General features: G+C 41.2%; 1 protein-coding gene across 2 annotated transcripts in view; it reads left to right on the top strand.

Annotated features, from left to right (window-relative positions):
• abl1 (c-abl oncogene 1, non-receptor tyrosine kinase) overlaps nt 1-24,196 on the top strand; it is a 71,201-nt gene that overhangs the window by 29,415 nt on the left and 17,590 nt on the right. The window contains exons 1-3 of one of the 2 annotated variants that reach the window (XM_060912815.1): nt 7,240-7,885; nt 14,053-14,217; nt 21,133-21,428. In XM_060912815.1, the coding sequence (XP_060768798.1) occupies nt 7,804-7,885; nt 14,053-14,217; nt 21,133-21,428 (543 nt within the window). In that variant the 5' untranslated portion in view covers nt 7,240-7,803. Of the gene's footprint in view, nt 1-7,239; nt 7,886-14,052; nt 14,218-21,132; nt 21,429-24,196 lie in introns of those variants that run through there. The other variant, XM_060912814.1, reaches the window with a different exon arrangement.

Below are 24,196 nucleotides of genomic sequence, written 5' to 3'. Positions count from 1 at the left end.
CGATTTCCATCGCATGCACAACATTCCGGACGAGATAGCGAGACCAGCGGGGTCTCCGTGGATCGTTATCGGAAGCAAAGCGAAGGAGGCGGCGCCGGGAGCGGAAGCAAAAGCGAGGCTGCAGGCAAAGCCGGCCTGTTGACTAAGCTCAGAAAACAGCCACTCAAACCTCCACTGCTAAGCCTCTACCTCTCCAACGCCAGATCTGTGGTAAACAAGACGGACGATTTGGAATTACAGCTGGAATTACCTTATTCTATTCTATAATCGGCTGGTCAGTGCTATACTCAATACTTAAGTGACTTACCCGTCCAATGAGGATTCTTGTTTACAAGATGCCACATCTGAGTCGCTGACAAATCCTGAATTTCTGTCAAGATAACTGTCCAGAGATTTATAAGCACGCAGTGCTTCACCACTGAACAGCAAGGGAAAGTTAATGAGGTAATTATACACGTCCGGGTATTCCGCTGGCAGTTCAAAATCCGGTCGTGAAAACTCCGTCCGGTAAGCCATAAGGGTCACAAATCTGTAGATTGTTTATTTTAGACATATATCTAGTTATCTGTTCATTAGAAAAATGAGCCATGTAGTCCGTCGGTTGAAATTGATCCCTTCTGTACACGAGTGCAGCAGTATTCATCGGTGTTTTTTTTACCGACAAGATGGCGGCTGTGTACTTTCCGGTCACGTGACTGCAAGATCTCTATAGTAGGGTTTTCCAGAAGAAAAGGTAGAACCAGAAGTAGAAGGCGGAAATATGGCGTTTGACCGACAAGATGGCGTCTGTCACAATCTGGATCGGCTGTGACGTCACATGCAAGATCTCTATACTGCCTGGGAACACGCATGTACTTTTTTGACCCTAAAAAGGTACACACAGTTACCTTGAGGTCCAATAATGATCCCTAGGGAGTACATTAGTGTAGATTGTACCTTAGAGGACAGAAATTGACTCCTACTGTACCCCTATTTCTGACTGTGTAGATAGACCATTCGGAGTTCCTGAGCAGGAATTCTGAGTTGTATGGTTATACACCCACCCCCCCCCCCCCCCCCACCCCCCAATTTGCGGTTGGAGTTATACTACCTTTTAATAGAATCCAGCATTGATGTATAAATTTTTTTTCTCCCCAAATCATCATGGTTAGAGCAGATACCAGCGATAACACCAACTAACGGTCTTGACATTTTAAAAGCAGCATGATGTTTCGTCTTGCGTGTGCTGTGTGTTTTTATACAAGGCTGTGGCTCTGTTTGTGTTTGCAAGCGAGTGATGTAAGGCGTGCTGTGATGTCCCTGAGGCATCCTGCACCTGGCTCATGTTTCCCCTCTCCGTTAAGCCACGAAACCCTGCAGACTTTTTAATTTGGAGAAATAGGTCTGCGTTTAAAAAAAAAAAAAAAAAAAAAGAGAGAAATTTCCTTAAAGGGAATATCTAGTTGTGTTTAGGCTTTAGTAGGTGTGCAGTAAGTTATTTGCCTTTTATTTACTAGTGCCCTAGGGTTTGGAAAAAGAAGAGAGCTAAAAGAAGAGTTGAAAAAACAGAGCACGGAGAACGAGGGGGGGGAGCATACCGTAGACGTCAGCTAACTGTTAACATACTGAGCGTGGCATTATATAAATCGTAATGAAGTGATTCTCCTGTGAGCTCATCATGAAACAATGTGCTTCATGTTTCTCCATCTGAAACCACCTCCTCTTTCAGCTGTTTCTCAACCTTGTGCTCAGAAGGCCTGAGACTTTTAAAGGTTTTTGGTTGATTTTGAACGTCTTGTTTTTACTTAATTAGCGTATGAACTTGGTGCAAGGCTTCGCTACGTGCTTTAGATTCCTTTTTGCATGATTTGAGATAAAAGGTATGATTCTGCATGCAAAACACTGCTTCTGTAGTAATTACTAATGAAAGCAGGGTCATTTTGTGCATCTAGCAAAATCTCGTTTTTTGTTTGTTTTTCCTTCTACTTTGGTATAAATTGTTTCCAGAGTTTGATATTGTTGATGATGCAAACCAGGTGTCTTGCAAGACCCTGAAACAAAGTCGTTTTATGAAACCTGTAATCCTTTGACTGAATGTAAAGCAAAGGTTCTTGACTGAACCAAAGCCATAAGTTGATTAACAGCATAATGTACACTTTTTTTTTTTCGAATCTCCTGTATAAAGCGTGCATGCAATTTAATTGATATAATCTTGCACGTTGACCTTTTTTGGTATGCTGCTCAGGAATGCCGATCGCTTTTCAGCTTGGTTTTCGCTGTAAATGAAGTGGGGTTGCTGGACTGCCTTGTTGCAGTCTAGGTGGTACGGCTCATTTCATACCTCAGTTCTATTCTCATTCCCTTGGCCAGACTACAGACATGGAATTGTATCATTGTCATATTTTCTGTTGTTTTCGCTCCCTCAAGACTGGAAAGTCTTCGCGGGCCAGCGCGGCTCTGGACTCCGGAGCAGCCCAGGTTCCCGCCTGTCTGGAGACTCCAGTTGACTGGTGTAGAGAGCGGTGATGTCAGCTCCAGAAACATTTAATACCTCTTTTCCACATGCTCATGGAGAAGGATAAGAGCATGGAAATTAATTTCAACTCGGATTTGCACGAATCTTGTGCAGGAATTGGCTCTTTAAGTGATATTTGCGTACATGTTCAAAAATAAGCGCATGTTTTTACGTTATCCGTATTTGAAAATCAAGCGAGGTTTTTCAAAATTAACGACCTATTCCATTGGCGCAAATTATGATAAATATATTAACAGTTATTCTATGAAATCGAGTCGTACATGAGCTGATGGCCAACTCTGTGCTACGCGACTCATCGGCTATAAGCCATGTACGACGAGATTGAGTGGAATAACTGTTTTATTCTATCCACGTTCACTGGATTTTGAGAAATGGAAGCATTTTTATTTTTATTTTTTGCAAATTCGATAAATAAAAACTTTATACAAAACATCCGCCAAAATCATTTCTGCTTAGAATGTAAACAATGACCGGAGCAATTTGTGAAAAATGCGATAATTCTTGGGGGAAAAAATGACGTTTTTACCATCAAATACTTTTCCATATTTTGTTGCTGCTTTGCATTTTTTGGGGTTTTATTTTCGAGTAGTGTTTTTACTTCGTCCTCGGTTGGTTCAGCAACACGCTCCGCCCATTTTGTTTTTCTCTACTCTAGGTATATGAGCTGATATCCAAGTAGTAGAGTAGCCAATCAGAATGCGCAATTGCTCATATCCAGTGACGGTTGATTAGAATAAAAAGGAATATTATCCACCTGTACTTGCAGGTTTGTTGAGTTTTAATGGCAATCATTGAAAAATATTAATCTGGATAAATTATATAATTGACACACACTTCACTTCACTTATGTCTTTTTATTAATAATAAAATATTTCACAAGGATGATCTGTTTTTGCTTAGTGACCAGATCCCGCTCTTGGTACACTGATTAATAAACCTAATATAAGATGACAGATGCGAGATTTGCTAATTCTGATAATTATATTAGAACTGGTTTAGTATCATTTGATTGAATTGTCAGAGATACTTTTCATGCTCATTTAAAAAAAAAAAAAAAACACCATATACAGTACATCAAAACTCCAAACTGTGATCATGATTACAAATTGATGTAGTGAAAGTAAAAGTATAGATGATGTCAAAATGTTACTCAGTTGAAAGTGGACGTATCCAGCAAAATATTTTTAACTGGTGAAATGAAATGGGCAGGTTTCTGAAAACTGTTGCACCGTTTTACCTGAAAACATCGTTCAGTCTTTGTTTATAATCATGTCTCATGCACTGTAGTTTGCTAATGAATTAATCAGAAGTAAAATATCATGTAAATAACCACTGTTTTTACCATTAGCTCGAATTTTACTTGCAGTATATAGAGGACTTTCAGGTGACGCAGTCGCAACTGTAGATTTGTTTATGTGGCCATGTTGCCTGGTGAGCTTTGTGTTTGCCAGCAACTGGCACAAGTGTGCGTGAGCGATGGTAAGCCAAATTCAGTACATCTCCAGATAAAATTGTATAAGTTACATCTAAAAGAACAATGCCAGAGACCTGTAGTGCTTTTGGATGTAATAAGAGACGTGGAGATAAGTCTGGTTTAATGTTTCACCGCTTCCTGGTGAACCCAGAAAGATGAGAAAAATGGCAAGCTGCAGTTAAACAGGAAGACAATTAAGAAGAACAAGCCTTTTATTTTCGTCACATTCCTCTTCTGCATTTAAGAGAGAGCGAGTGCACAGTGGGCAGAATAAATAAATACGTTTGTGGGTAAATTATATGGCTCTGTGATGCCTGCATGTTTCAGCTTTTGGATGTAACGTGATCTGCTGGTATAATCTAAATTTTTTTTTTTTATCGTTTCCGAGAGATTGTACTGACTGCAGTCCTCTCAACTTTCTTCATTACCTGTCATGGCTATGGTCCTTTGTTTGCCCGCCAATATAGCGGACGCTGCGTGATAAACAAAAATTCGTGACGCCAGTGAAAGTCTTCTTCTATACTGTTGCATTAGCTGCTGGAATTAGCAAAGAAAACAGGCTAACTTGGTAAAATCTAGCTGCTTAATATTAGCAAATTAACCAAACTTGCTTTTTCAAATTAGATGGGAGTTCCTGCCTTCTAGCAAGGAAAGGAACGCCATATACGGTACTCGACATTGTTCTTGTTAGCATGTCGAAGCGTTTTACTGAGGTAGAGCAAGGGACGTTCATCCTTAAATTCCACACAGCAGTCCTGTGGATTATCCACATTCATGTACACACAGAATAGTGATGGCATTAAATAGGTTGTGGAGTATAACATTTATTTTCATGTCTTCAAGACTTATTTCATTACCTTAATTTAGTAACTAAGATTAAATCGTCCGCACGTTACTAAATGGTGCGTGCTTCATATTATTTAAATGAAAATGTCATGCTTGTGAATGGACGATGTAATTACCGCCGCCAAACAGGTTGCGGTTTGTTTGTGTGTCTCTGTGAGCACAATTTAGTCGCGTTAATGTTGCGAGATACAGCATTCGGTCTGACTGGAAATCTGCGCTCAACAAAGTCGTGCGTTTTAAAATCCAGTCGACGGCGGTCAGGTTTAATAGTGACAAAAATAGCCAGTGTAGAAACACGATAACTCCGTATCACAATCCACATTCATGGGTATTGGTAATCCTCCAGGATACACATGTAGGAACTATGTATACCTAGATTTGGAAATAGATCCAGATGTATAAAAAGTGTTTGCGTTTGCAGCTGCAGGTTTGCATATCATAAAAAGAGTCGGCTGTTGTCCTTGGCAGAGGTCTGCATTCTCCGAGCGCTTTTCTAATTTGGTTTGTATTGAGCTCATATCGGTGGAAGAATTCAGGATCAATACAAGTGAAGAGTACGATCCAAATCGGTAATTTACACTGAGGGCCCTGAACTCGATTGATTCAAAGCCTTCGTTTTATATTATTGTGCCTGTGTAGGTAAATATCACATCCTCAAAAAATGGCTGATCCTTGTTAATCTTGACTAGTTTATGTACAGCATTGCTAAGATGGTGTAAGTACATGGTGGTGTAGTGGTTAGCACTGGTGCCTCACAGCAAGAAGGTTCTGGGTTCGAGCCCAGCGGCCGACGGAGGCCTTTGTGTGTGGAGCTTGCGTGTTCTCCCTGTGTCTGTGGGTTTCCTTCGGGTGCTCCAGTTTCCCTCACAGTTTAAAAACATGCGGTTAAGTTAACATGGGACGGCCTTGGGCTGAAGTGCCCAAGAGTGACGGCGTGCACGTACGCAACGGCTTTGCTCTCCTATGATGAACTAAATTTCGTTGTACGTTTTGTGCAGTGACTATAAAGGCATTCTGTTCTATTCTAAAAAGCTACGTAGGACAATAGTTTTTAAAAAAAATTGAAGTCTTTCATTCAGTTCAAACATTCAGGCTACATCCACACGACAACGAGATTTTTTATTTTTTAAATATCGCGTCCACATGGGCAACGGATCAGTTACATTTCAGGTCCATATGGCAACGCAACGCTTGCTGAAAACGATGCAATACACATGCCACACCTCTAGGTGCGCTGTAAGACGGTCCCATCGGAGACACCAGAACAATAGAAGTAGAAGACGCATGCGCATAAACCCCTTCTTCTGTAGCATTAGCCACATAAAGTTTTGATTATTAATCAGTAGCGTAAAACGAAAGACGCGGAAAGAGGAATGAATGGGGGTAGATGGAAGCCGGTACGCCAACATTGAGATCCTCCAGAATTCTTTAATGGTCCGGAATAAATTGAATGCTACACGTTGATGGATTACTTTCTTCTACACCCTTTTTGAGGAATGTATTGTCAGACTTAAACCAACATCTGAAGAGGTGAGATCGCTCTTTTTTTTTTTTTTTTTTTTTCCTATTTTTGCTGGCGGGATTGGTTTTGTTTTTGGAAAGCACACGGGCGGTGCGCAGTTTTGGTTACTGCTTCCGCAGTGTTTGGACTAGTTATAGGATTTGTTGACAACTCGCATCGAGTTCGTTACACTTCTACCCGGCGTGAAGCACTGACAGTCATGTGGTTGTGACGTCATCGTAAACAAATCCGTTCTACTCATCCAGACGACTTCGCAATGGTGCCGTTGCCAGATTTTTCCACTCTGGGACTCGTTCTCAAAAGATTTCGTTTTGGGGCACCCAAAACGCCAGTGCCATGTGGACGCCAGGCCGAAACGATAAACAATTTTATCGGATTCACCTGAATCCGTTGCCGTGTGGACAGGGCCTCAGTGCCATAACTTTAGTCAGCAAGACACAATTGAATTTTCTTTTTGCAGTGTTCAGATATTTTTATTTATTTATTTAATTTTGTTTGGCAAGTTCTCAAATCAGTCTGTTGCTTGGTTAGTCCGCTCAAAAAAAAAAAAAAAGAGGAATGCTTGCCATGACATTTTACAGCAAGCACCCTTGCCATTCTTCTATTCTCCCAAGCTGTAAACATTTGAGAAGCAAGGGAGAAGGGGCTAAAAACCATGCCGTGCGACAAAAGGCAGATTCCTGCTCTCATAGCCTGACTTGTGGCCAGAGAGAGAGAGAGAGAGAGAGAGAGCGCGCCTTGGTGTCCCACTTTGTTGATGTGTGTGTTTGAAAGTGTGCGTTTCCAAGTGTGTGTGTGTGTGTGTGTGTGTGTTTTGGGGGAGGTGGGAGGATCCAGCCAGCTGATGTCATTCAGTCCAGCAGGCAGCGCCTGAAAGGGGCCCTTTGTTGGCAGAGAGCAGCTCCAGCACTCGGCTTCTCCTGCTATCGCACTCTCAAGACGTCAGAATGGCACAATCGAAGCAGTACCTCTTCATGACAAACTGTTAACTTTTGTTTCTTGATCAACTTGGGTTATTTCATTTTTTTAAATTATTATTATTATTATTATTATTATTATTATTATTTTTATTTATTTATTTCCCCCCCCGTGTTTGGATGTTTTCTTCTTTTTTCCTTCCAGTAAAAACGATTAGGCAGAGCAGGAATGGGGAGAAAATGGAGCCTCTCGCACAGGAAAGTCAGTAGAAGAGATCCGTAAAAGTCGTAACGTGGATGCAGCTGTGGAGTCCTGCGATGTGGATACCAGCTTTCGCTTTCTTGGAAAAACTGATTTCTTCGTTTTCTTGACTTTGTTCACTTTTTTAAAACTTTTTGTTTGTTTGTTTTTGGTATGGGTTTAGATTGTTAGTCGGCTTTTTGGATGCTTGATAACTAACTAAGACGTTAAACTCGGTGGAAAAAAACCCCAAGACTTTTTCCTTGAAAATAGGATTGTACAAATCAAATGAAAATGTTGGAAATCTGTCTGAAATTGGTGGGGTGCAAATCAAAAAAAGGCCTCTCATCTTCCAGCTATAACCTCCAAGGTAAGAATTTGGTATTGCGTGGGAGTAGTAGGACACACAGAGAAAGAGAGTGTGTGTGTGTGTGTGTGTGTGGTGGTTTTCATGAAGAATCTATGTTACAGATGAGTGTCGTCGAGGAAACTCTGGGTTAATGATCTTCTGAAAATCATAGGTTTTGGCAAATCTCGAGGCCTCCAAGCTCTTCTCTGCCTGGCCATTTGGAAAGTGGAGGAGGGGGAATATATGAGAGAGGGAGAGAGAGAGAGAGAGAGAGAGCGCAAAGCCAGACACTCTGGCTCACAGCAAAAGAATCGGGGGGAGGTAAAAAGTCAGGGAGGAGAGAATACTAGGAAATCTGACTCCAGCCTGATTGCCTGCATATGTTCAGTGTAAGCAAACGTTCAATTGTGTGGAGAAATTCACGCTCCCTTGTGTATCTATAGGAAAAGTTGCTTTCATGTTTACACTTGTGTATGTTGCCATGGGCTTGAAACTTTTCTTTTCTGGACTTTCCTTTAATATTTCGCCGTTGAAGGTTTGTTCTGAGAAGGACATGTTTCATGTGATCTAGTTAGTAACAATAGAGGGGGAAAAATCTGTACTTAAGATGAAAAAGTTATAGTGAAAATGTAGGACAAGAAGGGGGGGGGGGGGGGGGGGAGATGAAAAACAAAAAGCCAGTATGATTATGGCCTTAAAATTATCCTTAGTGGAGAGGCGGGGGGGGGGGACCCACACACAACAGTCTTGGTAAACTGTTTTTGAACTTTTTTTTTTTTTGCATTAGTTCTTGTCTCTTTGCTAGTCTTAGAGATATTTACAGTGGTCTTTATGTCTAGCCTTTTTTTTTTTAAAATCCATTTTGCTATCCGTCTACCTGCCTTCGCTCATTTTTATATCTGTCTGTTCTACCTCCATCTCTGTTTTCTTTGTGCATGCTCCACTAACCGTATATTTGGCGTTATGACAAAGGAGCCATGTGGTGAGCAGCACTTAAGAAGTTTCCAACCCAAAGTACACTTTATACACTGAGGGTAAATCAGAAAGGGGGGGGGGGCTTTCAAAAAGTAGGTTGTGACCTATACATTTGATTTGCTTCAAATGAGTTGTTCTTGTTTTCTTTCTCTCTCTGTGTTAATTTTAATCTAAGAAACAAAAAAATGTCCTGGAACCAAATAATAAACACGTTAAGGAGGGGTTTTTTTTTTGTTTGTTTTTAATTTATCCAATCAAATTTATCCAGTTTTATTTTCTATATACAGCAGCAAGATGAATGCTGAAGCACACTGTATAGTTTACAAAGGCATCAGCATTGTCACACACCAGCTTTCGGAGGATGTGTACTGTAAGACGGCACTGTACAAGGTGCAATCAGAAAATACCGAGACTGTTCCTCGGAGTGCGGCATGGTCATGCAGGAGCAAGCAGTATCTTGCGTGAGTCTGTATGCTGCGACATCACATGGTCAACGTTGGGACCGGTTTTACAATTTGTGACAATGTTCACGCACACATTTGCAATTTTACGCAAAGAGCAAACATCAAATTGTGTGTGAAACTCAGGGAAATTGGTAACACAGACCCTTGAAATGCTTCAGCGAGCTTGCTGAGGTTTTTTTTTTTTTTGAATGGTATTTGCGCTTCAAGTGGAGCAGAAATCGGGGCAATCTGATTATGCACGATGGCTCAATTTCTTGGACGTTTTCGAGGGTCGTGGTCATAAAGCATTTCATGGGTCTCCGTTTCCGATTTCCTGAGTTTGATACGGAATTTGTTTCAAATTCTTTCCGCTCACGTTTGAGGTCCAGAGTAAAATCGCAAATGCTCATGTGCACGTTGTCGCAAAAACGCATACTGTATATATCGCAGGTCTTGAGGTCGGTATAGCAACGTCACGGCGCATAAAAGTTACCGTTTGCTCCTGCTGATCCGATTATTTGCAACAGGAACGGGCTTGGAAGTTTTTGATCACACCCTTTTTAGTTTTTCTTCACACCTACATTTTACTGAGTGTTGTGTAGCATATAGAAGACCATCGCTGATCTATACTAGCGCTCCATGTGTGGGTATGTGTAAACCTCATGTGACCTTTACAACCCAGCCAAAGTAAAAAGAAATAAAAAAATCTGTATTATCCAGTGCATTTTTTTTTTTTTAAAGAGTAATCTATTTTATGGTTAATTTCTGGTTTAAGTGGTAAGTTTCTGTGGTTACAATCCATATGACTAGTTGGTTAAAAAGATCTTTTTTTTTTTTTAAAAGTTTCATTTGAAGAGAAATGAAAACGAAAATGAACTCCTCCAGGTTTTAATCCGGAAATCAAATGACCAGATGTACGCTGACCTCTGAAATATAACGTTCTCGCAGTGACATGAGTCACCTCGAAAAGCCGAAAATAGTAATAGAAATTCTGAGCTGCTCTTGTTCAAATTTGGGTCAGGTTTTCCCTCGCCATATGCCAAACATCATCCTGCCAACTTAGACACAAAAGAAAGTCTGGTTATAGTGAATGAAGCCAGCATTAACCCTGTGACTTTATCAGAGGAAGTGGAGGAACGTGGAATGATACCCCAGAAGGTCAAACCCATTTATCTTCTGCTATGGTCATGTCAAAGCAAAAATCTATAAAGTGCTAGCAAACAAAAAAAGCAGCATGATCGAGGTTTAACAAACTAAAGATAAATGTTGGTCTGGGTGTTGAGAGATGGCTGGAGTTTAACCCTCTGAAGAACGTTGATGGAGATTCTGTTGTCGACGAGTTGCTTATAATTTAAACCTTTTAAAGAAGAAACGTTAGCTGTTTGTGTAAAGAGTTCTAATAGGAATCAGGTTTTAAGTCTTTTTGGTTTGTTTTTAAATTTTTACAAGATTTTGGTAGTAAAAGTTCTTAAACAGAGTTTCAGTAAACATGTCGTGAGTTCACAACAAGCAGTCCAAGTTAGTCTTGTAATATAACGATTTAATCGTCTCAACATGATACTACACTGTCACTCTGAATTAGCCTGGGCCCGCCCATCCTAAGTGTGACGCAACACGGGGGGGCTGTGCTTGCAGAGCTTTGAAGTTGCGTTAGCCAGACTAAAGGCCAATTTATGCTGACAACCCAGTCCTCGCAGACGGTGTCGCAGACAGTGTCTGCGTAGCCCCCCCACCTTCGCAGACGCTCTGCGCGCACCTCCCAAAAATTGTGACCACCGCAGAAGCCTCGCAGACAGCGTCGCAGACAAGAGGGCTCTGATTGGTCCACTCTACAGCCGCTGTACACGCACTTCCGCTTCCCTACTTTCCCGGTTTTTGTTTTGTTTTCACGACCGGCATTTTTAAAAACACGAGCGAAGATGGAGCAGCATGAAGAGCGGTTGATCGAGGAAGTACGTACATCTATACGACTCCAGTTCTAGTCATTATAAAAAAAAAAAAGTTCTAGTCATTATAAGTAACCGGAGGATAAACACTCCACTAACCACACCCACCAACTACTCCTAGTGACTTCGCGCCCCCTTGCGTTGTGCCGGTGAATAACATCGCGCACGCCTATTACTCCCGCTCAACAATAAATTACAACTGTCTGCGAAAAGTTATCTGCGAAAGCCTTGTCGCAAGAGCATGCAGAGGCCTTAACTCTGAATACCAGAGCTGCCGATTTTCCGCATTTTGTTTTTGAGCTCAGATTACGAGTTATCACTCAAAACTATGCCAAAAACAGCATTTTTTTTCCCCTCCGAAGAAAAACAGAGGAGATGTCAGTTGACATGAACCTGGAAAGATCTGCGCAGGTATTTTGAACTCTTTGATGTTATCTGGAACAGGGTTCTCCAGGAAATCTGAAGTAGTTGGCTTTAAAAAAAGGTAGTAGGTGGCGTTGTAATTTGCAAGCCGTGCTAATGCTAGGGAGGTCTAGAGGTGCATCCCCGCCCCGGAAAACTTTTGAAATTGACGTGCATTCTCAGCTAATTAATTATTAACAATTTCCTGGTAAAATACTTGTAAAATATGTATGAAATTTCTCTTCAGGTGTGTGCGCGCGCGCTTGGCTTTCTCAGTTACCCTCTGTAGTACGCTGCCTGGCTCTGTAACATAACTACATACGTTACGGCATGGTCCAGCTCAGCCAACTGGAGCGTGAGAATTGATCAACAAATACGGCATCACTTCCGGTCATGCTAGACCCGAATCGAAGACAATTTTGTGGTGGAATAAATAATCGCTTGAACATTGAAAGGCAAGGCCCACCCACCTCCTTTCTCTTTTCTGGAATCAAGTAGCCGGTGCAGACCGTCTGCGTAGGCGGAAAAAAACGCCGGTTCTCTGTTGGAACATCTTTCAGTTTTTGGTTGAAAGTTAAAAAAAAAAAAAAAAGGATAAATTATTGTGGATCAAATTTAACAAATAATGGCGAGTATTTAGAAAAATCCTTCATCAGTCAGCGCTTGGATGCGTTCAAACACTTTGAGCAGCAGCAGATTAAAGGCCAGTTTATACTTCTGTATCGAATCTGTGCTGTAGTACATATACTGTTCTCTACGTCCCGAAAAATGTAACTACAAATCACAGCAACAACTGTGATTGGTCCGTTTGGTATCCTTGCATTTCCGACTGCTGCTGCTGCTGCTTCTCCGAAAATTGGAAATCGACCATCGTGATGTTGCGTTAATGGCAATGTATGAAGAGTGAGGCTCTGTAGCGGCTGTAGTTCATTATAACAGCATCTAATCCTTTTGTATTTAAACACAATTTACACTAAAGTGCTTCGAGCCGCTCATATTGTTACGTACGAGCGAAAATGCTTCAAGACGCGCTTTCAGTGAGAATTCACTTGGTTTATGATGAATCACGTGAGGCTTCTTTTTCCACAGTAAGTTTTTCTAAGCAACGTTTTGTCCCTGTTATTTCCTCTTTATTATTCCTACATTGAACACAGAACTCGTGTCAGGGTTTTCGCTTTTCTGTGTGTGAAATCCATAAATTCTGGTGCGTTTCATGTGACGGCTCCTCCTAGAGGACAAGTGCAAGAATGAACCCTGTGCGAGAGCTGTAGATTCTGTGCAGAATTATTCTAAATCAGTTTTCACAAAGAAAACATCATCTTGCTGAGGTTTTGTGATCAGCTCTGCCACCAAGCAATTCCTGACTACACATGATGATGATACAGTCTCATGTACTGTGCTTGAACCTGAAATGGTGGAAATGCCCATTTTGTGTAGGGGTTTAGTGTCCTTGTTTCTGGATGATTCATTTATTGTCGGTTTTTAATGGAATCTCTTGAGCAGGGGAAATGACGATATTGCACAAGTTGTTATTGTGTGGAACTAAGCACAAAAAAACCAAACAAACCCAAAACTCCTGGTTTTATCTGTTCAGCTTGTGAAATTTAGCCGTTTTTGTTATTTCAGCTGGCTAGTTAAGATTGCCTAGGTGGTGTGTGTTTGGTGGACTTGAGATTTCAGAGCTCGGTCATGTCTGCTGATTGATTTGGTATTTTAACTCCTCTGTGTTTTATTAAGGGAAAAAGAGTTCACGCTGTTTTTGCTCCTCTGAGCTCTGATCACATCCAACCAGCATGACTCGAATACATGAAACCTTCATGCACTTTCTGCTCTCAATCCACATGACATTACATCATGATTTGATATTCCTCAACATCCCTAAATCCTCCAGAGTTACATACTGCCCCTTAAATTTCGATAAACTGGATGAGGATTTGCAGTCCTATCTGACGTGAGAACATCAGCCCTTGTTTGTCTGGTTCTTGCCCAACAGGAAAATCACAGCCAGTTCTTCTGTCATTTGTTTATCTTCCACTATCACGGCCTTGTTTCCTTGCCAAACCTCATTCTCATCGTGCAAAACATGTTTTTCAACATCAGATGATGCTCCATTAAGCTTCATACTGTTAGGAGATGAGGGCAAATAAGATCGGAGTTAATGTAAGAATAATCAAGTGTCCCAGGTTAATCGAATACATGAACAAGGGTTTTTATATGTTTAAGTGGTTTATAAGGTTACGGTTTTAAGAGTAAAGTAGTTTCGGTTGTCGGAAAGTTTTCATTATTATTAGTTAGTGGAATAAATGAGTAGTTGTGGTTATGAAAGGTGATTTAACTGTGCAAGCTGTTTTTTTTTTTTTTTCTTTATGCATGTGTTTGTCTGACTTATTCACTGCTCCGTCTTTTTTTTTTTCCTTTACAGAAGCTCTTCAGCGACCGGATTTTGAGCCCTCTGGTCTGTCTGAGGCGGCGCGTTGGAACTCTAAAGAGAACCTGTTGGCGGGACCCAGTGAAAATGACCCCAATCTGTTTGTAGCACTGTACGACTTCGTGGCGAGTGGTGACAACACGCTCAGCATCACTAAAGGTAAGACAGCAGGGGGTCGTGTCATTTAAAGCTGTCGTCCATTCTGGTGATTGTGAAATGTACAGACTCGTACTTCCTCCAAAGCCTCTAGTCTTCACAATGAGATCTAAGCAGCGAAAGCCTTTAGTCTCGTTGTAAAATGTAAAATCTGTCCGATTTAATATTTGACAGTTTACTACCAAAAGTTAACCTCACTGTTTAATACTTGACCTAGATTTATAAGTAACCTCCTTTTCGCTTGTCAGTTTTTCCATTCAAAGGAAAGACGGCACGCAGACTCGCAGGAACACTGTGTCCATCAGTTGTTCCCTTCACTAATGGTTTTTGAAGGGCCCATTAAAATAAGTTTTCCACTTCAGTTTGGAGCAACACGTCGGACTGCACCATTGCTTTTGCACTAATAGCTACGTGGACGTTTGAGATCAGTTTAAGATAAACTCCGTGATGAGTCGAGGGTTTTTTTTTTTTCTTCTTCTTCCTTGGAAATTTCATATTCATCAACAGTAGGGCAGGTTAATGATGGTACTGAATGGTATTTTTCTAAATTTGTTCTCCTTTTCACAGGATGTGATAAAGGTTGCTATCCAATAACACACTCCCCAAAATCTAAACCCTTCTGTCTGAAAGAAAGCGCACTGGGCAGTTTGTTTAAGGTGTTGAGTGATGTCACTGTCTGTCTGGAAACCCACGTATTTACCTCGCATTGTCTATCTCTCATCTGCTTCCTTTATCACATGTACATTCTTTCCACTCGACCCGCTGAAAAACAATACAGCAGCCGCGGCCAGGTTAGTCACGGATTTTCACGTGCAGAGCACCGACTTCATGCGTTTTAATTTTCCGTGTTGACACGACTCTATGAACTATACGGAGTAGATGCAGACGGTTTGATGTGCAATGCAGAAAATTTCTCGTAATCTCGTTTTTTGTTGTCGTCGACTTGAAAGAAAGTGATCCGGAACAAATCTACAGATTCAGACCTAAGACTAGGTTATCAATCGGTGCTTTTGGGCCAGAAGAACTTTTTCATAGTTCCGAGAACTGTCGGAGGAAGTTCTTCCTTTTTGTGTGTCCACACTGCAGGAACTGGGAACAATCGTCGTTCTTTGAATGCTCTTTTGAGGGACTCTCTCAGCTCCTACTTCAGGGTAGGTTCTCTCCCAGCACAAGAGGAACCATGAGTGGCGTAAGGGCACGGTCACTGGTCCAGACGTAACTGCATGTTGATTGGTCAAACACGAGTCAATCCCGTACCGTCAACCGCCATTTTTAAAAATCCGTCTAAAACATTAGCCGTGTAAACCTAATCTCTTAACATTAGCAGTAAATAATGAAAAAATTTTCAAAACAATGAGCGAATGACCTGACGATGAAGTCCAGGCTTTATTTAGTGTATGTGTGACAGCGCGAAATATAAAAATCTTCGCTAGCATTTCTTGTTAACGTCCCACTAGCAAGCCGGATTATGTCACGTCAGTGTAAGTTGAAAGAGGGGAGGAAGGGGGAAAAAAAAAAGCCTTGAAGGTGAGGAGCTCCACAGTGTGGAGTTCTGCTCAATAAGTCCCTAGAAATGTTTGGTACAAAAGTAATGGCGCCTTAGAAACAGAGTAAGCGTTAGTATGTAATTCTAGTGGCTGCTTTACTGGAAGTTTTAGCACAGTCCGCATTTAAGAAGCGCTTTTTTTTTTTTAAAGAATAGAAGTCTTTATTGTCCAAACATATAATACATATACACAAGACTTTACAACAGACACACACAAGCTTCTCACCCCATGGGCTGACAGACCCCAAGATCAAGTGGCCCAATATAAATAACATTATAATAAAAACACGATAATAAATACATAAGTCCCAGCAGTGTCATTGCACAAGGGGGAGTTGGCACCTAGTTATTTATTTAGTAAAATAATGGAAGATGGTATGAAAGGTTTCTTGTTGTTGAGGGTACCCTGTATCGTCTTCCTGAGGGGAGTTTTTCAAATTCATGGTGAAGTGGATGTGAGGAGTCTTGAACTATTTACAAAGCTTTCCTCTTTTGAGTTATGTACAATTCCACAAGCTGCCTCTGGGGGTCCCGTATGATCTTACTGGCACATTATCTGTAGCCGCTTTATCCTGTTCTACAGGGTCGCAGGCAAGCTGGAGGCTATCCCAGCTGACTACGGGCGAAAGGCGGGGTACACCCTGGACAAGTCGCCAGGTCATCACAGGGCTGACACATAGACACAGACAACCATTCACACTCACATTCACACCTACGGTCAATTTAGAGTCACCAGTTAACCTAACCTGCATGTCTTTGGACTGTGGGGGAAACCGGAGCACCCGGAGGAAACGCACGCGGACACGGGGAGAACATGCAAACTCCGCACAGAAAGGCCCTCGCCGGCCACGGGGCTCGAACCCGGACCTTCTTGCTGTGAGGCGACAGTGCTAACCACTACACCACCGTGCCGTCCACATCTTACTGGCTGTGTTAATTATTTTTGTGAGCTTGGTTTTGCTCCTAGCCCCAAGATTCCCATACCAGCACGTGATGTGATACTGTATGTGATTTTTTTTTTTTTTTTTTTTTTTTTCCTCTCCACTGTTTTTGGTTTTAATTTTGTTGTTTTCAGCCCTCTATAAGCTTTGCCTTTTATGGGTGCCACTGAATGAATGAATGAATGAATGTAAGTCAGCAATGTTCTGATCATATGCGACTGACATTTATCAGCATACACACGCGAGCGCAAACTTTTATTTTAACGTTTAGTGCGGATTGACCAACACAAACACCTCACCAAAAATTCAGCGCTACCATAATTAATTAGGCTCAGGACATATATGTTTTTCTTCTTCAGGATGGATAATTAACATTTGAGGTTGTTTTCATAAAATGATGACGTAACAACAGATTTCTGTATCTGTCTGCTGGTAATGATGTGTGGCTTTTATTCCACAGATGGAAAGGGAGAAGAAACGTAGCCATACGCTCATAAAACAAACAGTAAATATAACAGTGTTGCCATATGGGTTCATTAATCATGCATTAGTCATGAGAAAAGGGCTGCACATCCTCTGGAGTGTGAAATTTATTTATTTTGCTTTGTTTTTTGTTTTAATCAGATGTAAATTTGCATTCATGTTGAAGCTGAAATGAATTCAGTTCTGTCCTTCACATCTTTCACATGCGTGTTTTTATCGTTCAGAGGCGTTGGGTGATGAAAGCACAGAGGAATTACGTTACTATCTCACAGCACTTATTTTCCCAAGATACGAGATTTTTTTAAAAATGCTTTTATCCCTTTAAAATCTCAGGACCCTTCTGTGTGTCCAGAGTTGCATTCCTTAACTCTCGTTACTACAAACCTCTCCTGTTATTTTCATTGTGGTTACTGAATAATATGCTTTTATATGAATAGCTGAAAGAGCTGGGAGTTGCACAAAACATTTGGAGGGCTGTAGAGAGACAAATGAGGGGTCGATGGTTTCAGGAATTCAGTGACGCCAAGTTTGTACAGCCAAGTTGTGTAACCACGGAAATGAGGATGTGTATAAAGGGAGAAAAAAACAGTTTAATTACACATCAGTGGTTCAGAATATCAGCATTTCCGACAAGAACTTTTTGTCCATTTTCGTTGGAGTTTGTCTAACAGGCTTATCAAATCTTGTATCAATGACATACCTTGTTGTAAATGATTGTACATTTTAAAATGTAATGTATTTGCAGTAAGATGTAGGTAGAGGTGTATGACTGTATACGTATGAGTGTGGTTAGTGCTGTAAGTGGAAAAATTGTTGATCTAATAAAACAAACATCTTCCTGAGATAAAAGGCAGCGCAGTTTGTTCGAGTTTTCAGACTGCAGTGACGATGTCATGATGCATGGAAAAACTCGTACATTGTGGTAAAGGTTATCATGGTGCAATTAGTGTACAGGAATCGCACTCCTACCACATCAGACTCTCCATTAGTCTCGTCTCTGTCATGTCCGGATGTGATATGAGTCAAACTTGTGTGATGTTTCTTGTTTGTGTTTCATATCAAGCGGTAGGTGGGGCTGGAGATTTATTTTTTTATTTTTGGAGAATGTACTTCTACTACACCATAGGTTTAGTCTGGCTTGACTAAAGGATTTTATTCTATCCACATTCACTGGATATGGATTAGCTACTCTACTACTAGGCTATCGGCTCATATACCGTGAGTAGAGAAAAACAAAATGGCAGAGTGTGTTGCTGAACCAAAAGAGGATGAAATAAAAGCTCTACTCGAAAACAAAACCCCCAAAAATACAAAAAAAAAAAAGCAACAAAATATGGAATGAAAGTATTTGATGGTAAGAACGGGTTTTTTTTTTTTTTTTTTAAATTATAGCTCACGCTGCCGTAGACGGATGAGTTATTGCCATCACGCGGCATCCGTCCATCTACAATTCACAAAAATCACGACTCCTCAATGAATTTTCAATGGATTCTGATTTTGTTTGGAAGCTCTAATCCAGGGCGGCACGGTGGTGTAGTGGTTAGCGCTGTCGCCTCACAGCAAGAAGGTCCTGGGTTCGAGCCCCGTGGCCGGCGAGGGCCTTTCTGTGTGGAGTTTGCATGTTCTCCGCGTGGGTTTCCTCCGGGTGCTCCGGTTTCCCGCACAGTCCAAAGACATGCAGGTTAGGTTAACTGGTGACTCTAAATTGACCGTAGGTGTGAATGTGAGTGTGAATGGTTGTCTGTGTCTATGTGTCAGCCCTGTGATGACCTGGCAACTTGTCCAGGGTGTACCCGCCTTTCGCCCGTAGTCAGCTGGGATAGGCTCCAGCTTGCCTGCGACCCTGTAGAACAGGATAAAGCAGCTAGAGATGATGAGATGAGATGAGCTCTAATCCAGGGGTCACCAAACTTTTTTTCTCTGGGGGCCACATCGTCGTTCCTGACTGTGATGGGGGGCCGGGGTCGGGTCAGCTATATAACATAGAATTGTATGACCCAGACAAATATGACCACCAGCAGGCCTCATTGTGTAGTAGAGATTACTAGCCTGGTACGGCCATCCCCACTACTATACCCACACTACTATACCCACACTACTATTATCAACACTTGATTCCTGGCACATATTTGTTTATCTTTACTAGTGGTTTGCAAAAGTAGTAATTGAGTCTTCACACTTTGTTTTAATTTGAAATACCACAGATATTCCATTTATTTATTTTCTAATAAAAATAACATCAAAGCTGTCATGGTAAGAAACATCTGCCTAGTTGAGGTGATTGACACTGGCAAAGGTGAGTGGAAAATTATAAATTGTAGGTAGGCCTGTTGATATTATTAATAATAGTGTGCAGCACTTAATAAAGGTCAAATAAATAGGCCTATAAAATAAATACATTTAAAGAAAACGGTGAAATTAATATGATCAATAGATCACAGCAGTTGTGCTGTGTCCTGCACGTCATTGCTCTCATCCATGGCCAAAGCAAAAAACTCGAATTCTGACGCTTTCTCATTCAGCTGGTCATACACGTTGTCCCCCAAATCTTCGGTTCGCCTGGTCATAGTAGGTGCGGAGAGACTCACCACGTTGAGCGCATCTTTCTTGTCGGGACACACCTCCTCGGCCACAGCAAGCATGCATACTTTAACAAAGTCCCCATCAGTAAACGGCTTTCCATGAGTAGCTAGTAGGTGAGCTACCTTATAGCTAGCTCAGACAGCAGCCTGGTTGATCTGGGTTTGGCGAAGGAATACATTCTGTTGTGCAGCCAGTCTGCATTTCATCCTCCGAATCCTGCCTTCTCTTGTTTGCCCTTGCAAATTAGCATACTCTTTGTGGCGGGTTTCGTAGTGACGACGGAGATTATATTCCTTGAAAACCGACACACTTTCTTTACATACAAGACAAACTGCACGGTCCTTACACTGAACGAAAAAATAATGGGTGGTCCACTGTTCTTTAAAAACTCTGCACACTCTGTCAGCTTTTCGCTGACCGCTAGCCGTTTTGCTGTCCTGAACACTGACAGTTCTCTGCGCGTGCGCTGCCTGTCACTGCTTGATCGCGAGCATATGACGAAAATTCGGAAAATATGAATAGTTCATTTTATAACTAAATATCAATTTTAATTGACAAAATGCAAGATGCAGACATGTTATTTGCCAAAAAGAAATTTTTAAAAAATAGGCCATGACCACTTTTGGGGATTGCCTCATAGGGCCGGTTCAAGTGGTGGGGGGCAGAGGGGCTGGGGCGCCGGTCAAATGGGGGTGGCGGGCCGTAGTTTGATGACCCCTGATCTAATCAGTCTGCACAAAAGTTACTCTTTGGTTTTGTGATTTCTCATTACCAAGTTGCTAATTAGGCCGATTAACAAATTTTCAGGAAAATCGCTCCTCCTCACCGAGTTTTCAATGGATTTTTGATTCTGATTGTTTTGTTTGGAAGTTCAAATTGTTCTCATGAAGAGCAACTCAGCTAAATTATAAACGAGTGGTTTCTCATGGGACGGCCGCATGAGCTACTGTGTCGCTGACGCTCTGGTTTCATTTTTCAAGAATTATCATCGCATTTTTCACAAATTGCTACGGTCATTGCGCCGGTTTGTTTACATTCTAAGCGGAAATTATGTCGGACGTTTTGTATCAAGTTTTTATTTATCAAATTTGCAAAAAATAAAAATGCTGTATTTTCAAAATCCAGTGAATGTGGATGGAATAAAACAGTTATTCCACTCAAGCTTGTCATACATGGCGCTACACACCTCGTTGGCAATCAGCTCATGTACGACTCGATTTTGTGGAATAACTGCTAAATAGATAGATACATCAGGTTTATTTTCCATAAACATGCACAAAGCTAAATTATTGTATTTGTGCCAAATCCAAATTCATCGTTACTTGGTGTGATGAGTTTTCTAAATGATGTCGTCTGGTTTATTAGGAGAGAAGCTGCGAGTGCTCGGTTACAATCACAATGGCGAGTGGTGTGAAGCACAGACCAAGAATGGTCAGGGCTGGGTGCCCAGCAACTACATCACTCCTGTCAACAGTCTGGAGAAGCACAGCTGGTACCACGGGCCCGTGTCCCGCAACGCTGCCGAGTACCTGCTCAGCAGCGGCATCAACGGCAGCTTCCTGGTGCGAGAGAGTGAGAGCAGCCCAGGACAGAGGTCCATCTCGCTACGCTACGAGGGTCGAGTCTACCACTACCGCATCAATACAGCCTCCGACGGCAAGGTGAGAGCACACAATCTTCTGCTTCGGATATTTCACACACAATACAGTGCTGTTGAATTCTTGATTCTGATTGGTCAGGAGCTCTAACGATACTGCTGGCTGTAATTCAAGTCACAGGTAATACACAGTGGAGCTGGTGCTCCATGTGGTTCACACAGAAAATCACATGATCGTTGATATGGTGAAGGTTTCTTTAAGGATGTGTTTATTTCACATTTATGGAAGAAGACTTCAGTGTCGGCGTTTTTGTAGAACAGTCAGTTGGTTTCCCGACATGGGAGAGACTCTGGTTGGTGAGGAAACGACTGTTTTGTATATTACACGTCATTTCTTTCATGAATTAAAAAAAAAAGGCAAACTTTGGTAAATCACTTTGGTGTAAGAGGAATAAATTGGTTACTATTATTGGAAAATGATCAACTTTGAGTTGGTAAAAATACAGTAAAACTGCTTTACTCTAAGCCACGTCACACCACCCAGTCATTGATGATTTTCCTAAAACTGCATGTCCCCAAGTGCTTTATTTCTTCAAATAATATTTCTGACACTAAATAAGAAACAAAAAGATTTGTGTCCAGTGTTTACTTACGGTAAGTGTTTCTGTATTATTGTCCATCAGCATTTTAGCCTCCATTTCCAAGACTATGATGAAATTGTAAGTCTAAACTTTTTTATATATATATATATATATATATATATATATATATATATATATATTATGGGCCTGTCTCAGAGACTGGGTACTGTGGGGGTCCCCCACTAAATATACTCAGTCAATAAACTATACGGTTTTGAATGGTGATGTTGGTTTTAATTTGAAATGAAATGAGGAAAGAAATAATACAGATAAAACTAAATCTTTGATGTGAATATTCAGAATTTGGCGCAAATTCTGCAAATTTGTGGATAAATGGCGGCTTGATCTGGGACATGATAAATGGTCGACTACATCGCGTTCCCTTAAAAAGGTTGTAGTCCACTGAAAAGTCTACAGTTATCACTAATTGTATTTTAAGTTGTAACCTAAGGATTGGTGCGCTCACAGAATAATCATAACCGTAATAAAACATCATGCAAAATATTTCATCACCGTCTTAACTTCATTTTCCGCAGACCCAAAACCAATACGATCGTGTGTTTTTTGATCTAAACGGAAAGCCTCAGGGTCAAGGTCACGACCTCTCCAAAAGTAGTAACTTAAAATCACTACGCCATATAAAAATTTAGTTATAAATCTGCGATTTTGTTTTTTAAAACGAAAGCTGAAAGTTAGGTATAGAATATGTTTCTTACAGAATATGTTACGATGGTAGCTGGTCTTGTATGAATTTCTGAGCTATAAAATGAGTTGTGGTCTATTTTTTACCGTAGCGTGTTATTTGTGTGCGGGGAAGGACACACATTAACAATTTGCATGTGTAGAATGGAATTTTCCACTCCAACAGTTAGAAGTTGATCGCGCTTCCATTTGCGGTCTTTCTGTTACGCGAGTGATCTGTTCGGACGTTATCATTGAAAAGGTGAGTTTTGACAGTTTTATTTTGTTTTAGTCTTGCAGTATAAGGCAACAGAATGTTTCTTTTTCATCTTGCTTTCATATTTCATAGTGTTTGCGCATTTTTGGCCAATATTTTATGACCAGGCCTTTCTGTGTGGAGTTTGCATGTTCTGCCCGTGTCCGCGTGGGTTTCCTCCGGGTGCTCTGGTTTCCCCCACAGTCCAAAGACATGCAGGTTAGGTTAACTGGTGACTCTAAATTGACCGTAGGTGTGAATGTGAGTGTGAATGGTTGTCTGTGTCTATGTGTCAGCCCTGTGATGACCTGGCGACTTGTCCAGGGTGTACCCCGCCTTTCGCCCGTAGTCAGCTGGGATAGGCTCCAGCTTGCCTGCGACCCTGTAGAAGGATAAAGCGGCTAGAGATAATGAGATGAGATGAGATTTTATGACCATGGTCAATTTAGATTGAACTTTTGATAGAATCTACGGCCAGTCATTTTGCCCCGCCCCCGCCTCACGCTCTGTCCGGTGCGGTAGTGATGTCCCGTTGCTCGCGCGCCGCAGCCGAGACCCGCGCGACCTTCAGCCGGTACAGTCGCTGTTCTTTTACCACCGCCGTTATTCTCATCTTTCCGGTGTGTCCTTGATTTTTCCATTGTGTCCTATTGTCCTATTTCACCATATCAAATACTAGGGCTGGTACGGTTCACAAAATCTACAGTTCGGTTCATGTCATGGTTTTCGGTTCTTGTTGTTGTTTTTTCTTTTAATCTTTAAAACTCCAGAAATATACTTCAGCATGTGACACAGCTTAATTATCCACAATTTGGAATACAGACCATCACTGAGGAAAGTTAGGTGAGATTTTGATACAGCAAGAGGGAAGACATGAATGATTTCAACATGCTTTTCATTTATTTGGCAAAAAAGGAGAATGTGTATTGCCATTTACAGGAACTTGTGTGCCTTTTTAGCATTTATCAAACTGCCAGCTATAGTGTAGCTCTTACAAAAATTGTATCCCTTAAAAGAAAGAGAGGAATTCTCAGCTCAGGCTTTTGAATAGCCCAAGTCAGAATATGTTAAACATAATTGCCTATAATGAGGCCATAACAATAGCAAAGGCCATAAACATAAAGTGGAGCATAAATTCAACCAGCTCAACACAAAAACAGTATTCCCTGAGAGTGAGAGACATTTTTTCACTTGAAATTAAAGTGCAGTATTTGGAAATGTATGGCTGGATTTCTTATCTAAACTTAAAGTGCC

Source organism: Neoarius graeffei, chromosome 28 (genome assembly GCF_027579695.1).
Source record: "Neoarius graeffei isolate fNeoGra1 chromosome 28, fNeoGra1.pri, whole genome shotgun sequence".
NCBI classification, from domain to species: Eukaryota; Metazoa; Chordata; class Actinopteri; order Siluriformes; family Ariidae; genus Neoarius; species Neoarius graeffei.
The sequence above is the reverse complement of the archived record's forward strand: the minus strand, read 5'-3'. Positions and strand labels throughout refer to the sequence as shown.